Source organism: Lathyrus oleraceus, chromosome 2, assembly GCF_024323335.1.
Source record: "Lathyrus oleraceus cultivar Zhongwan6 chromosome 2, CAAS_Psat_ZW6_1.0, whole genome shotgun sequence".
Classification (NCBI taxonomy): Eukaryota; Viridiplantae; Streptophyta; class Magnoliopsida; order Fabales; family Fabaceae; genus Lathyrus; species Lathyrus oleraceus.
The window spans coordinates 265400860-265417643 of record NC_066580.1 but is presented as its reverse complement, the minus strand read 5'-3'; the positions used below and the strand labels follow the sequence as shown (position 1 = coordinate 265417643).

Sequence of the window (16784 nt, the reverse complement as noted above, 5' to 3'; positions counted from 1 at the left end):
GTGATCAAGCCTGCAGGCCCTATGCCTTATTCTTCTGAGAAAGCTATTCCCTTTCGTTACAGTGCTGTTGCTGTCGAAGATGGGAAGGAAGTGTCGTTGCCTTCAACTTCCGTTGTTAATATTGCTGACATGAGCGGGTTGACCCGTAGTGGTCGTGTGTTTTCTGCACCCCCGAAGTCTCATGTTGTTTCTGATTCTGCTGAGCGTCCGATTGGGACTACGGTGAATGTTTAGAACCCGGCACTTTCTGCTGCCAAACCCTCCTCTGTACAAAAGACTCCTGTTTCTTCTGTTGGCCCGAGTGGCGTTGTGAATGAAGAATGCGATGAGATGCTAAGGCTCATCAAGAAGAGTGGGTATAACGTTGTAGACCAGCTGCTACAAACGCCGTCCAAAATCTTCGTTTTATCCTTGCTACTGAATTCAGAACCCCACAGGGAGGCTCTGCAGAAAGTATTGGATTTGGCTTATGTTGATCATGATGTCACGATTGAACAGTTTGATAGTATTGTTGCAAACATCATTGCTTGCAACACGTTGAGTTTCTGTGACGCTGATCTCCCTGAGGAGGGAAGAGACCACAACATGGCTCTACATATTTCTATGAACTACAAGACTGATGCCGTGTCCAACGTGTTGGTGGACACTGGGTCATCTTTGAATGTATTGCCGAAGACCACTCTTTCGAGATTGTCATATCCAGGGCCTCCCATGAGGCAGAGTGGTGTTGTTGTGAAGGCTTTTGATGGGTCGCGTAAGATCGTGATTGGGGAAGTTGATCTCCCAATCAAGATTGGACCAAGTGATTTCCAAGTTACCTTCCAGGTTATGGATATCCACCCATCTTATAGCTGTCTCCTTGGTAGACCATGGATTCACGAGGATGGCGCCGTGACATCCACCCTACACCAGAAGCTGAAATTTGTTAAGAATAAGAAACTCGTTGTGGTAGGGGGAGAAAAGGCTCTCCTTGTTAGCCACTTGTCTTCTTTCTCGTACATTGATGCCGAGGATGAAGTTGGAACTTGTAACACCCCGAATAAAATAAGAGAATTATTTAAATTAAGTTAATAATATATTTATTAATTTAATTAAATAAATTGAATTATTGGATTATTATTATTTTATTAATTGGAATAATAATTAGTGGAAAATATATAAGTTGGAATATGGAAAAGGGTTTCATTTTTTGGTAAAGAGTTTTCACGTGAAACAGAGAAGCGATTGAGAAAGTGGAGAAAGGGCAAAGAGGAAGAGCTAGAGAGCAAAGGTTGAAGAACGGAAAAGCTTGAAGCTCAGAGATTGCCGGATTATCTAAGGTAAGGGGGGTTTATCGTCGTTTAATGGGTATTATAGATTAACATGTCATGGGTAGTGAGAAACCGTTGAATTGACCCTAATTGGGATTGTTGAATGCTGAAACATTGTGATGAATAAGTTGTATTAAAGTTGTAATTGAGTCTGTAATTGTGTGAGTCGTGATTTCCCGATAGTGTAGCTTTTTACGGAAATTGAATCGGAGGTCCGGAAGTCCTCCAACGGCGGAAAATGCGGAAACTCTGCATTCTGCCTTGTGTTAGCGCAGGAACTGCTGATTTGTCTGCGTTAACCGGTTAACCCAGGGCGTTAACCGGTTAACACTGTTATATTTTGTGGAAATGTGTTGTTTTGCCTGCGTTAACCGGTTAACCCAGGGCGTTAACCGGTTAACACTGTTGCATTTTGCCAGAAAGTGTATTTTTGTCCTGCGTTAACCGGTTAACCCAGGGCGTTAACCGGTTAACACTGTTGGAAATTAGAAAAATTGGTATTTTAAGGTTGTGAACATGATTGGTGATTGACCTATTATCGTTAATTTTGATGAGTAATTTTGTTGGATTATGTTATGAAGTGTTGATATAAATATGTTGATAAGTTGTGTTAAAGTTGTTGAAAATCCTGAGTTGTAGGCTTGGTGAGCCAAAGTTGATTATAAGTTGATTTTTGGTTGAAAACATTGTTGTGTTGCTATTATTATTATGTTGTCGACAGTTTAAAGTCGTGTATGCCATGTACATTCATATGCATTAAGTCGGAGCGTTGCTCACACCACGTTGGCCTGGATTGGCAAAATTTGGAGCTTTGCTCACACCACGTTGGCCTGGATTGGCAAAATTTGGAGCTTTGCTCACACCACGTTGGCCTGGATTGGCAAAATTTTAAGTTGAAAGTTGAAGGCTTATGCCTTGATGCCCACTAAAATGGCAATGATTTAAGTTGGGAGTTTACTCCGAATGGTACCACATGCATGACGAGTCGAGTCTCATTTGAGTTGCATTTTATGTTGTTATTGAGTATGATATTAAATTGATAACTGCCGTTGCTGTATGTGTAATCTGATTTGGGTGATGAAACATGTTAAATTACTTAGCATTACATGATGAATTATAATGCTTATTATATTGATTGAGAAACTCACCCTTACAGTTATTTTTCAGGTAACGAGCAATGAGTTGAGTAGAAGCTAATGCTTGGAGTCTAGTGTAGTCGCTTTAGTGGGTCATGCTCTGATAGATGTAACATCGGGACGGGATGTTTTAATTGTTTTGTTATCGGTTGTTGAACCATTTTTCATGTAATACGTTATATGTGTTTGGAATGGTTGAGTTGATTTATATCCGCTGCGAATTGTGCAAGAATGTTGTTTTGATTAAATAATGAGCATGACGGTTATTATGTTGTGAAATGTTGTGTGACACCCTTGGTGCAAAATTACTCTGATATATATATATATATTTGTTGTTGTTATTAAATATTTGGGGTATTTTAGAAGGGTGTTACATTAGTGGTATCAGAGCAGGTCGGTCTGTCCGGCCAGTTGTCGTGTCGTTACTGTCTAACAATTGTGTATTGTTACCAATCTAACTTTTAAGTTGTGTTGTGGTGATAAGTTGAAATGGCTGGAAGGAATGACGCTGCAATGGCTGCCGCAATGCAAGCACTGGCACAAGCTGTGCAGAACTTGCCAAATGCTGGTGGAGATGCTGGATCACGTAGCTTGGCGACTTTTCAAAGAGAGAATCCGCCGGTGTTTAAAGGGAAGCATGATCCAGATGCAGCCTTGGGATGGTTGAAGGAGATCGAGAGAATCTTCCGTGTTATGGATTGCACTCCAGCTCAGAAGGTTCGGTATGGTACTCACATGCTAGCAGTCGAAGCTGATGACTGGTGGCTAGAGACTCACGAAAGGTTGACCGTGGCAGGTGAAGACATTACTTGGGATGTATTCCGTAGGGAATTCCTGAGAAAGTATTATCCGGAAGACGTTCGTGGTAAGAAGGAAATCGAGTTCCTTGAGCTGAAGCAAGGGAACATGTCTGTCACTGATTATGCTGCGAAATTTGTGGAGCTGTCCAAATTTTATCCTCATTACACTGGTGCTGGTGCTGAATTTTCAAAGTGCATCAAGTTTGAAAACGGATTGCGCTCTGAGATTAAGAAGGCTGTTGGGTATCAGAAGATACGCATTTTTACTGAACTGATTGATAGCTGCAGGATATTTGAAGAGGACAATAATGCTCATTACAAGATTGTCAGTGACCGCAAGGGAAAGCAGCATCAAAACCGTGGCAAGCCGTATGATGCTCCAGTGGGAAAAGGGAAACAAGGAGCTGCTCCGGCTCAGAGGACTAGTAGGGGAGGTGCTCCTGCTGGTATAGTTTGCTTCAAATGTGGTCAGGCTGGTCATAAGAGTAATGTATGCACTGCTGAAGTAAAGAGGTGTTTTCGCTGTGGTAAGACTGGTCATGCAATAGCTGATTGCAAGCACAAGGAAGTGATTTGTTTTAATTGTGGCGAAGAAGGGCATATTGGAAGTCAGTGTCAGAAGCCAAAGAAATCTCAGACTGGGAAGGTGTTCGCATTGACCGGAACTCAAACCTCCTGTGAGGACAGACTTATCCGAGGTACATGTTTCATAAATGGTACTCCTTTAATTACTATTATTGATACCGGTGCTACCCACTGTTTTATTTCTGCTAACTGTGCTCGAAGACTGGGTTTAAAATTGTCCGCTTTGGATGGTGAATTGATTGTTGAGACCCCAGCTAAGGGATCAGTAACTACTTCTTTGGTGTGTTTAAAATGTCCTTTGTCGATCTTCGATAGAGATTTCTATGTTGATTTAGTATGTTTGCCGTTAGATGGGATGGATGTAATTCTTGGTATGAACTGGTTAGAGTATAATTATGTTCATATAAATTGTCATCATAAGTCGGTGAGGTTTTCCACTCCTGAAGAGGAAGGAGTTGACTTATTACCTTTCAGAGAATTGCGAAAATTGATGAAAGAGGGAGCTCAGATGTTTTCTTTGATGGCGACGTTGTCGGTTGAAAGTAAAGCTAAGATAGAGGAACTGTTAGTGGTGAAAGAATTCCCTGAAGTTTTTCCTGATGAAATTCCTAGTGTGCCGCCAGAGAGGGAAGTTGAATTTACTATTGATCTGGTACCTGGTACTAGGCCTGTTTCGATGGCACCGTATAGAATGTCGGCATCTGAATTGTATGAATTAAAGAAGCAATTGGAAGACTTACTTGAGAAGAAGTTTATAAGACCAAGTGTGTCGCCGTGGGGAGCTCCAGTGTTGCTAGTAAAGAAGAAAGAGGGTAGTATGAGGCTTTGTATTGATTATAGGCAATTGAATAAAGTAACGATCAAGAATAAGTATCCACTACCGAGGATAGATGATTTGATGGATCAGTTAGTGGGTGCTTGTGTGTTTAGTAAAATTGATTTGAGATCGGGCTATCATCAGATCAAAGTGAAAGATGAAGACATCCAGAAGACAGCGTTCAGAACTCGGTATGGACATTATGAGTATTCTGTGATGCCTTTCGGTGTGACTAATGCGCCGGGAGTATTTATGGAATACATGAATCGTATTTTCCATACTTATCTGGATCATTTTGTGGTAGTATTTATTGATGATATTTTGATTTACTCTAAGTCCGAAGAAGAGCACCAGGAACATTTGAGATTAGTATTGGAGGTTTTGAAAGATAAGAAATTGTATGCGAAGTTGTCCAAGTGTGAGTTTTGGTTAAGAGAAGTCAGTTTTCTCGGCCATGTAATTTCAGGAAAAGGTATTGCTGTAGATCCTTCCAAGGTAGAAGCTGTATTGCAATGGGAAACTCCTAAGTCGGTTACCGAGATTAGAAGCTTTTTGGGATTAGCTGGATATTATAGAAGATTTATTGAAGGATTTTCTAAGTTAGCACTTCCGTTGACTAAATTAACTTGCAAAGGTAAAGCTTTCGTGTGGGATGTTCGGTGCGAAGAGAGTTTTAATGAATTAAAGAGGAGATTGACGTCGGCGCCGGTTTTGACTTTGCCAAATCCGGAGGAACCATTTATAATTTACTGTGATGCTTCATTGATGGGTTTGGGAGGTGTGCTCATGCAGAATAATAAAGTAATTGCTTATGCGTCACGACAGTTGAGAATTCATGAAAAGAACTACCCTACGCATGATCTTGAACTTGCTGCTGTAGTGTTTGCGCTAAAAATTTAGAGGCATTACCTTTATGGTTCCAGATTCGAAGTTTTTAGCGATCATAAAAGTTTAAAGTATCTATTTGATCAGAAAGAGCTGAACATGAGACAACGTAGGTGGTTCGAATTGCTTAAGGATTATGATTTCGGTTTAAATTATCATCCAGGAAAAGCAAATGTTGTGGCCGATGCTTTGAGTAGAAAGACCTTGCACGTGTCAGCAATGATGATTAAGGAGTTGGAATTAATTGAGCAATTTCGGGATATGAGTTTGGTTTGCGAAGTAACACCGCAGAGTGTGATGCTAGGAATGCTAAAGATTAATAATGATTTTATGGATAGTATCCGAGAGGCGCAGAAATTGGATGTGAAATTAGTAGATATCCTTAATCGTTGTGGTCAATCAGAGAAAAGTGACTTTAAGGTTGATGCGAGAGGTGTGTTGAAATTAGGGGAAAGAATTTGCATTCCTGACGACGCGATTTTGAAGAGAAGTATTCTAGAGGAGGGTCATAGAAGCGGTTTGAGTATTCATCCAGGAGCTACTAAAATGTATCAGGATTTAAAGAAATTATTTTGGTGGCCCGGAATGAAAGAAGATGTGGCTCGTTTTGTGTATGCGTGCTTAACTTGTCAGAAGTCGAAGATTGAGCATCAGAAGCCTGCTGGGTTGATGCAACCGTTGGAAGTTCCAGAATGGAAATGGGATAGCATTTCTATGGACTTTGTAACGGGGTTGCCTGCTACCTTACGAGGGCATGATTCGATTTGGGTGATCGTTGATAGGCTCACGAAGTCGGCTCACTTCATACCTATTAACATCACTTACCCAATTGCGAAGTTGGCAGAGATTTACATCCGAGTAGTTGTAAAGTTGCATGGTGTTCCTCTGTGTATTGTGTCGGACAGAGATCCGAGGTTTACATCGGGATTTTGGAAGAGTTTGCAAGATTCGTTGGGATCTAAGTTGAGGTTGAGTTCGGCATATCATCCTCAAACTGATGGCCAAACTGAGAGAACTATTCAGTCATTGGAAGATTTACTGAGAGCTTGTGTTCTTGAACAAGGAGGTTCGTGGGACACTTATCTTCCATTGATCGAGTTCACATACAATAATAGTTACCATTCTAGTATCGGAATGGCGCCTTTTGAAGCATTGTATGGTCGTAGATGTAGAACTCCGTTGTGTTGGCACGAATCCGGTGAGGGTGTAGTACTTGGACCAGAGTTAGTTCGAGAAACTACCGAGAAAGTGAAGTTTATCCGGGAGAAGATGAAAGCTTCTCAGAGTAGGCAGAAGAGTTACCATGACAAGCGGAAGAAGGATTTAGAATTTCAAGCTGGTGACCATGTGTTTTTGAGAGTCACGCCTGTGACCGGAGTTGGGAGGGCTTTGAAGTCTAAAAAGCTCACTCCTCGCTTCATTGGTCCGTATCAAATCTTAGAACGAGTTGGAAAAGTTGCTTATCGGATGGCATTACCACCTAATCTTTCGAATTTGCATGATGTATTCCATGTGTCGCAGCTTCGGAAGTATATCTCAGATCCGTCTCATGTGGTTAGTATGGACGATGGGCAAGTGCGAGATAATTTAACAGTGGAGACAAAGCCTGTACGAGTTGAAGATCGTGAAACAAAGACTCTTCGAGGAAAAGAGATGGTGTTGGTTAAAGTCGTTTGGTTGGGAGCTGCGGGCGAAAGCATGACATGGGAACTTGAGAGTCGGATGAAGGAGTCTTATCCGGAGTTATTTGCTTGAGGTATGTTTTCGAGGACGAAAACTCTTTTAGTAGGGGAGAGTTGTAACACCCCGAATAAAATAAGAGAATTATTTAAATTAAGTTAATAATATATTTATTAATTTAATTAAATAAATTGAATTATTGGATTATTATTATTTTATTAATTGGAATAATAATTAGTGGAAAATATATAAGTTGGAATATGGAAAAGGGTTTCATTTTTTGGTAAAGAGTTTTCACGTGAAACAGAGAAGCGATTGAGAAAGTGGAGAAAGGGCAAAGAGGAAGAGCTAGAGAGCAAAGGTTGAAGAACGGAAAAGTTTGAAGCTCAGAGATTGCCGGATTATCTAAGGTAAGGGGGGTTTATCGTCGTTTAATGGGTATTATAGATTAACATGTCATGGGTAGTGAGAAACCGTTGAATTGACCCTAATTGGAATTGTTGAATGCTGAAATATTATGATGAATAAGTTGTATTAAAGTTGTAATTGAGTCTGTAATTGTGTGAGTCGTGATTTGCCGATAGTGTAGCTTTTTACGGAAATTGAATCGGAGGTCCGGAAGTCCTCCAACGGCGGAAAATGCGGAAACTCTGCATTCTGCCTTGTGTTAGCGCAGGAACTGCTGTTTTGTCTGCGTTAACCGGTTAACCCAGGGTGTTAACCGGTTAACACTGTTATATTTTGTGGAAATGTGTTGTTTTGCCTGCGTTAACCGGTTAACCCAGGGCGTTAACCGGTTAACACTGTTGCGTTTTGCCAGAAAGTGTATTTTTGTCCTGCGTTAACCGGTTAACCCAGGGCGTTAACCGGTTAACACTGTTGGAAATTAGAAAAATTGGTATTTTAAGGTTGTGAACATGATTGGTGATTGACCTATTATCGTTAATTTTGATGAGTAATTTTGTTGGATTATGTTATGAAGTGTTGATATAAATATGTTGATAAGTTGTGTTAAAGTTGTTGAAAATCCTGAGTTGTAGGCTTGGTGAGCCAAAGTTGATTATAAGTTGATTTTTGGTTGAAAACATTGTTGTGTTGCTATTATTATTATGTTGTCGACAGTTTAAAGTCGTGTATGCCATGTACATTCATATGCATTAAGTCGGAGCGTTGCTCACACCACGTTGGCCTGGATTGGCAAAATTTGGAGCTTTGCTCACACCACGTTGGCCTGGATTGGCAAAATTTGGAGCTTTGCTCACACCACGTTGGCCTGGATTGGCAAAATTTTAAGTTGAAAGTTGAAGGCTTATGCCTTGATGCCCACTAAAATGGCAATGATTTAAGTTGGGAGTTTACTCCGAATGGTACCACATGCATGACGAGTCGAGTCTCATTTGAGTTGCATTTTATGTTGTTATTGAGTATGATATTGAGTTGATAACTGCCGTTGCTGTATGTGTAATCTGATTTGGGTGATGAAACGTGTTAAATTACTTAGCATTACCTGATGAATTATAATGCTTATTATATTGATTGAGAAACTCACCCTTACAGTTATTTTTCAGGTAACGAGCAATGAGTTGAGTAGAAGCTAATGCTTGGAGTCTAGTGTAGTCGCTTTAGTGGGTCATGCTCTGATAGATGTAACATCGGGACGGGATGTTTTAATTGTTTTGTTATCGGTTGTTGAACCTTTTTTCATGTAATACGTTATATGTGTTTGGAATGGTTGAGTTGATTTATATCCGCTGCGAATTGTGCAAGAATGTTGTTTTGATTAAATAATGAGCATGACGGTTATTATGTTGTGAAATGTTGTGTGACACCCTTGGTGCAAAATTACTCTGATATATATATATATATATTTGTTGTTGTTATTAAATATTTGGGGTATTTTAGAAGGGTGTTACAGAACTCCTTTCCAAGCTTTATCTATTGCTGAGCCGATTGAGAAGAAGTCTCCTTCATTTGTTTCCTACCGTGATGCGAAACTGGCCATTGAATGTGGTGCAGTTGCTGGTTTGGGGAAGATGATTGAACTTGAAGACAACAGATCCCGGGCTGGCATTGGCTATTGTTCTGGGGCATTCAACGAGCAAGGTTTGTTCAAGAGTGGGGGTTTCATCCATGCTGATCAGACTGAAGAAGCTGTTGCTGTTCTAGAAGAGGATGCAGAGGATTTGAGCAACTTCATCATACCTGGTGGTGTCTGCCACAATGGGTCGCTGTAGATGTTCCTACAGTCATTCATAGATCAGAGTAATGGTTCACTTTGTTCAAAACCCTTCTCACATGCCAAAAGGAGAAGTGATGACATTGTTGGCAGCATTTAATACAATGATATTTCATTCAATTAATGCATTGTTAAACATTTGTTTTTCCATTTGTTTTCACTTTTTGCTTTTTGCATGAAGTCAGTGATCACAAAAAACCCTAAAAACCCTAAAAACCCTAAAAGCAATCATTTTTTTCATCTGCATAATGGTTTGCTTGTTTAAATTCTGAAGTTTTTATTTACCAAAATCATTATGCAGGTTGATTCTAAAACCCATTGAACATAATGATCCAACGCCATCTCCCAATTTTGAGTTCCCTGTATTTGAGGCAGAGGAAGATGATGTTGAAGGGATTCCTAACGAGATTACCTGTCTTCTTGAGCATAAGAAGAAGATCATTCAGCTGCACCTTGAAGATCTGGAAACAGACAACTTGGGGTCTGAGGATTGTGTTCGTATGGTGAAGATTGGGGCACTTCTTGAAGAGTCTGTCAAGAAGGGGTTGATCAGTTTGCTACGAGAATATTCCGATATCTTCGCTTGGTCGTATGAAGACATGCCGGGTCTAGATACAAATATTGTGCAACATTTCCTGCCTTTGAAGCCTGAGTGCGTGCCTGTGAAGTAGAAGCTCAGAAGAACTCATCCAGATATGGCAGTGAAGATCAAAGAGGAAGTTCAGAAGCAAATTGATGCGGGGTTTCTGGTGACTTCTACATATCCTCAATGGGTGGCCAATATTGTGCTTGTGCCTAAGAAGGACGGAAAAGTCCGTATGTGTGTTGATTACAGAGATTTGAATAAGGCTAGTCCTAAAGATGATTTCCCTCTACCACACATTGATATGTTGGTAGACAATACAGCTAAATTCAAAGTCTTTTCCTTTATGGACGGATTTTCCGGTTATAATCAAATCAAGATGGCACCCGAGGATATGGAGAAGACAACATTCATCACACCTTGGGGAACATTCTGTTATCGAGTGATGCCCTTCGGTTTGAAGAACGCCGGAGCCACGTATCAACGAGCTATGACTACCTTGTTTCATGATATGATGCACAAGGAGATAGAGGTCTATGTTGATGATATGATTGCTAAGTCCCGAACGGAAGTTGAACATGTTGAGCATTTGTTGAAGCTTTTTCAGCATCTGAGGAACTTTAGACTTCGTCTGAATCCGAACAAATGTACATTTGGAGTCCGTTCCGGCAAGTTGTTGGGTTTTGTTGTCAGCGAGAGAGGTATTGAGGTTGATCCTGCAAAGGTCAAAGCAATACAAGAGATGCCTGCACCCAAAACTGAGAAGCAAGTCCGAGGTTTCCTTGGCCGCTTGAACTATATTTCCAGATTTATATCCCACATGACTGCCACATGTGCGCCGATATTCAAGCTCCTCCGGAAAGATCAGTCTCATGATTGGACCGAGGATTGCCAGAAAGCTTTCGACAGTATCAAAGAGTATCTGTCTGAACCTCCGATCTTGTCTCCGCCTGTAGAAGGAAGACCTCTGATTATGTATTTGACTGTTCTTGAAGACTCGATGGGTTGTGTACTCGGTCAACAAGATGAATCAGGGAAGAAAGAATCTGCTATCTACTACCTCAGTAAGAAGTTTACTGATTGTGAGTCTCGATACTCTATGCTTGAGAAGACGTGTTGTGCTTTGGCTTGGGCTGCTAAGCGTTTGCGCCAGTACATGATAAATCATACAACTTGGTTGATATCCCGAATGGACCCGATCAAGTATATCTTCGAGAAGCCTGCTTTAACTGGGAGGATTGCCCGTTGGCAGATGTTATTGTCTGAGTATGATATCGAGTATCGAGCTCAGAAAGCTATCAAAGGTAGTATCTTGGCTGACCATTTAGCGCATCAGCCTATTGAAGATCATCAGTCTGTTCAGTACGACTTCCCAGATGAGGAGATTCTGTATTTGAAAATGAAAGATTGTGATGAGCCTACACTTGATGAAGGTCCGGACCTGGTTCCAGATGGATGATGGTGTTTGATGGCGCTGTGAATCAGTATGTAAATGGAATTGGGGCAGTAATCATCACTCCCCATGGTACGCATATTCCGTTTACAGCAAGGCTAACTTTCAAATGCACGAATAATATGGCTGAGTATGAGGCCTGTATTATGGGACTGGAAGAGTGTATTGATTTAAGAATCAAGCATCTTGACGTGTATGGTGATTCGGCCCTAGTTGTCAATCAGATCAAGGGTGAATGGGAGACGAATCAGCCTGGTCTCATTCCGTACAGAGATTATGCAAGGAGGATTTCAACGTTCTTTACAGAAGTTGATTTTCATCATATTCCTCGAGAGGATAATCGGATGGCAGATGCCCTTGCTACGCTTGCTTCGATGATTGTGGTCAAGTATTGGAATGAAGTTCCCAATATTGCCGTGATGCGCTTGGATAGACCAGCTCACGTATTTGCAGTTGAAGAAGTGAATGATGACAAGCCTTGGTATTTTGATATCAAGAATTTCCTCCAGAACCAGGTCTACCCGCTTGGGGCATCAGTGAAAGACAGGAAAACTTTGAGAAGGTTGTCAGGCAGTTTCTACCTCAGTGGTGAAGTGCTGTATAAGAGAAATTTTGACATGGTTTTGCTCAGATGCGTGGATAGACACGAAGCAAACCTGTTAATGGCTGAGGTCCATGAAGGTTCATTTGGTACTCATTCCAATGGACATGCCATGGCAAGAAAGATGTTGAGAGCAGGCTACTATTGGCTGACAATGGAGTCTGACTGCTGCAAATATGTGAAGAAATGCCACAAGTGTCAGATTTATGCGGATAAGATTCATATTCCTCCGACACTTCTGAATGTGATTTCATCACCATGGCCTTTCTCTATGCGGGGAATCGACATGATCGGCATGATTGAGCCGAAAGCGTCCAACGGACATAGGTTTATTCTCGTAGCAATCGACTACTTCACCAAATGGGTTGAGGCCGCTTCGTACGCGAATGTGACTAGGCAGGTGGTTGTGAAGTTTATCAAGAACCAGCTGATTTGCCGTTATGGTGTGCCAGATAAGATCATTACTGATAATGGATCTAATCTGAATAATAAGATGATGGATGAGTTTTGCGCTGAGTTCAAGATTGCACACCATAATTCCTCTCCTTACAGACCTAAGATGAATGGGGCTGTTGAAGCTGCTAATAAGAACATCAAGAAGATTATCCAGAAGATGACAGTTACGTACAAAGATTGGCATGAAATGCTGCCATTTGCTTTGCATGGATATCGTACATCTGTCCGCACTTCAACAGGGGCAACCCCTTTCTCTCTTGTTTACGGCATGGAGGCTGTTCTCCTAGTAGAGGTGGAGATCCCATCAATGAGAGTCCTGATGGAAGCCAAGTTGACTGATGCTGAATGGATTCAGAGTCGTTATGACCAGTTGAATTTGATTGAAGAGAAGCGATTAACTGCCATGTGTCATGGTCAGTTATATCAGCAGAGAATGAAGAAAGCATTCGATAAGAAGGTCAAGCCTCGTGTGTTTCGAGAAGGTGACCTCGTGCTCAAGAAAGTCTTGTCTTTCGCGCCCGATTCCAGGGGCAAGTGGACTCTAAACTATGAAGGTCCATATGTTGTTAAGAGAGCCTTTTCAGGCGGTGCTTTGATGCTTACAACAATGGATGGGGAGGATTTCACTCGTCCTGTGAATTCAGATGCAGTCAAGAAGTACTTTGCCTAAAAAAAGAAGAAAGTATGCAAAAGAAAAACAGAATAGCTCGCTAAGTTGAAAACCCGAAAGGGCGGCTTAGGCAAAAATGAACGTCTCGGTGGAGAACCCGCAAGGGTGATCCAGGCAAAAGTTAGAGACATGAAAAAAGAATATTTGCATCCCGCTAGATTGAGTACCTCACCCTGGGGCAATCTAGGAAAAAATTAGGGATTTGGCAAGTAACTGCATCCTGACAAGATTTTCTGTTCCGCAGCTGTCTGTTCGTCAGAGATTCTCGATTCGTCGTCAACTGAAGCTTCGAATACATCGAGATTCAAGTTGGTAGAGAAAGGATCATTATGTTCAATGTAGCCCTCTTCCAATATATATCACTGATTTCAAATTTGTACAGATCTATGGAGTCTTGCCATTTGCAGGCTACCATTCCATCAAATCAATTTGAGCTTTTATCCAATTATTTGCACCCTTATTTGTTTCAATTCAATAAATGTTTTGCATGTTTTAATTGATAAAATGTCATTGTTTTAAACAAATAAATTTTTCAAAATTTGTTGTTTTAAACAAAGTGAACATTCACGATGATGAAAGGATACTCAAGAATCTCTTAGTGCTCTCCCAAGGGTGGCATGATTTCCAACAGGTAAGACATTTGTTCATATTCCTGGTTTGGCTGTATCCTCTTTATCCTGCTTTGTTGTTGGGGTTGTTCCCCAAGCAGAGTTGTTGTTGGGGTTGTTCCCCAAGCAGAGTGCTTGTTGAAGACTTCGTTTTCTTCTCCAGCAATTTTACCTCCCCAGCATGGGTGCATTCCTTTGGAAGATTCGGTAGTTGGTGGTTTGAGACCCCGGTACCCCGTTACTCTCTCCCTAGTGCAGTTGCCGGAGCGGAGTTGTTGTTTCTCTCCTCAGCATGGATGATTTCCTTTTGAAGATTCAGTGGTTGGTGGATTGATATCCCGGTACTTTACCACTTTCCTCAGCGCAGTCGTCTGCAGAGTTGTTGATATGATATACTGCATTCTGTGCTATGTCTCCCCATCGGAGCGTTTAGCATTCAGCAGAGTAGTGATTATTTTCCTCCTCCGCAGTTGTTGGTTTCCTTGTTGGAAGGTGTGGCATTTGGTGGTTGATCCCCAACTCTCCTCCCTTTCCCCAGTGGGTTCCTCAGTGGATTCCCTGGCCGCCAGTAAATTTGTGGTATGGTGGATTATATCTGTGTGATCTGCCCAAAATCCCCAAGAGTTGGTATCCCTGATAGAGTTAGGATTGCATCTGCGATAATCCCCTCAGAGTCTCCGCCAGAGCTGGTATCTTCGACATAGTTGCTTTTGTGGCAGTTTCTGCTTGTTGAAAGCTCTGTTTCCCCTGTAGGGTCGGTTGGTGGTCTAGCATCCAGAGATTTGGTTGATTTCTTGATTGCTTTTGATCCTCAGTAGAGTGGCTTGTTGCAGAATCTACTTGTGTGATCTGTTTTTCCTTCAGTGGGTGTATCCCCGTTGGAGTGGCTGACTTTGTTCCCAGTAGAGTTGCTTGTGCAATTAGATTCTACATGGATGATCTGTTCTCCCTTTGTGGGTTGTTCCCCAATGGAGTTATTTAGAGTTGCTTTCGTGGCAGCTCTTGCTTGTGCAGTGAACTCTTGTTTCCCAGTTAATAACTGAGGACCCCTACAGATTTTGGGATTTCTCCCATTCCCCAACAGATTGGTCTTTATGGCAGTTTCTTGCTTGTTGTGACTTTCTGTGCCCTAGTTGTGTTGATTTGTTGATCCATCACTCAGAGATTTTGTGATATCTCTGACCTCTTTTGCCTCCCCGCAGATCTTTGCTCTTTAGCATTGGAGATCTCCAGCAGATTGGCTTTCCAGTTGGATTCTTTGGTTATTCCCCTGGAAGTGTAGTACCGGGTGTTTGATTCCTGACCCTGTTTGTGTTAGATATGTCTGTTTTGTCAGCATTCATCAAACATAAATCACGCATATTCACGCATACTCATAAACATTTAGATATTCATGATGCATTTTTTGCCATATATCTTTTGTTTGTTGTTCCCTGCTGTGGTAATATAGATCTCTCCAATAGATCTCCCCAAGCAGATGTCGGGCGTTTAAATCTCTCCATATAGAGTCGGCCCCATAAGCAGAAAATGTTTGTTTTTCCTTCTGCAGTTCCCCACTGAGATATATCCTCGTGGATGACGGTTTCTTCCATTTCCTCCCAACACATATATTGGGATGGATCTTCCTATTGAGTTATATCCTCATTAGGACGAGTCTTGATTCAGTCTGTCTTTTCGGATTGATCCCGAATTGGCTATTTGTCAACTGTTTCTTGTGCTTCCCTGTGGAATAAATGAATGAATTGCCCAGTAACCGGCAATAATTCCTTTTATCCCCAGCGGAATCTTTTGGGCCTCTACCCTTATACTGGTAGTTATAAGTCCTATGTTTCTTGCCTTCTTGACGGAATTTGTGGTTATATACCTTTTATTCCTCGGCAAGAGTCGATTTGGTTTTCTACCCAGTAGTCGTTAGTCGTAAATCCTAGTTTTTCTGCTCTCCAGCAGTTGGTGGTTTGTTCTAAACCCTATTTTGTTCCCGTGCGGAGTTGTGATTCTTTCATTCCCACGCGAACGTTGTGGTTTTCTACCCAGTATTCGGTAGATGTAAACCCTATCTTTTATCCTCATCAGAGTTGTTGGCTACTACCTCGTATTCGGTAGTCGTAAGTCCTATCTCTTTTCCCCTTGCATCACCATTTGCCAAAATTGGAAAGTGATTTGAAGTGTGCAATTATCAACTATTTTGGCTATAAATAGAGATTCAATTGCTCAGAAATGAGGACACACATTCACGCTAGCTTTGATCCCCCATCTCAAACCCTCACTTTGCAAAGGATAAGCCTGAGAAATTCTCTTGAATTTGAGGTTGAATTTCCACTGTTTTGAAATTCAAATCTCCAGGAATCCATAGCCTTTCAAGCATCTAATCCTTCTTCTGCAAGCAAGTGGAGTGAGACCAAGCACAAGCACAAGCAAGATCAGTTGAATCCAAACCTCCATTGAAGTCCTACCAATGTAGGCAAGAAGTTTGAGTTGCTTTAAGGTCAAATCGAAGCAACTCAGTTCATGTACCTCAAATTTCAACTCCATGTATCTCTTAATATACTTGGAGTTAGAGTGAATTGAAGCCAGATTCGAGCTCAGTGCCATTTTTACTTTAAGATCATGTTCTTGTTTTTAATTTTGGTGATGGTTGATGGTGGACCAGTCCGGTGAGGTCCACCGGAGAAGAAGACCGGAGTTCTGGCTTCGGTGATGCGTTGGCAAGTCTCTAAACCACATGATCCATTCATTTTGTTTTAATCCTAGGTGTTGGTTTTGATTACCAAAGTTGCCACGCGCGGACTAAGGACTATGGTAGATAGCGCGCTCCTGGGCACTTGATTTGCCACCTCAATTAATGAGGGAGATCAAGTAGTCCACGTTTTTTCTGATATTTTAATTTTCATTTTATTTGCTTTATTTTCAATAATTCATATTAAATTCAATATTGATCCAAAAAATATGGGACTTTCACCAAAA

The 16784-nt window shown here is 41.3% G+C and overlaps 1 protein-coding gene across 1 annotated transcript; it reads left to right on the top strand.

Moving 5' to 3' along the window:
* Nucleotides 1-2935: 2935 nt before the first annotated feature.
* Nucleotides 2936-5074, top strand: LOC127121339 (uncharacterized; the record flags this gene model as incomplete). The annotated part of the gene is made up of 2 exons (XM_051051860.1): nt 2936-4539; nt 4591-5074. Coding segments are annotated over exons 1-2 (2088 nt in total), but the record flags the coding sequence as incomplete, so codon positions are not given.
* Nucleotides 5075-16784: the final 11710 nt, after the last annotated feature.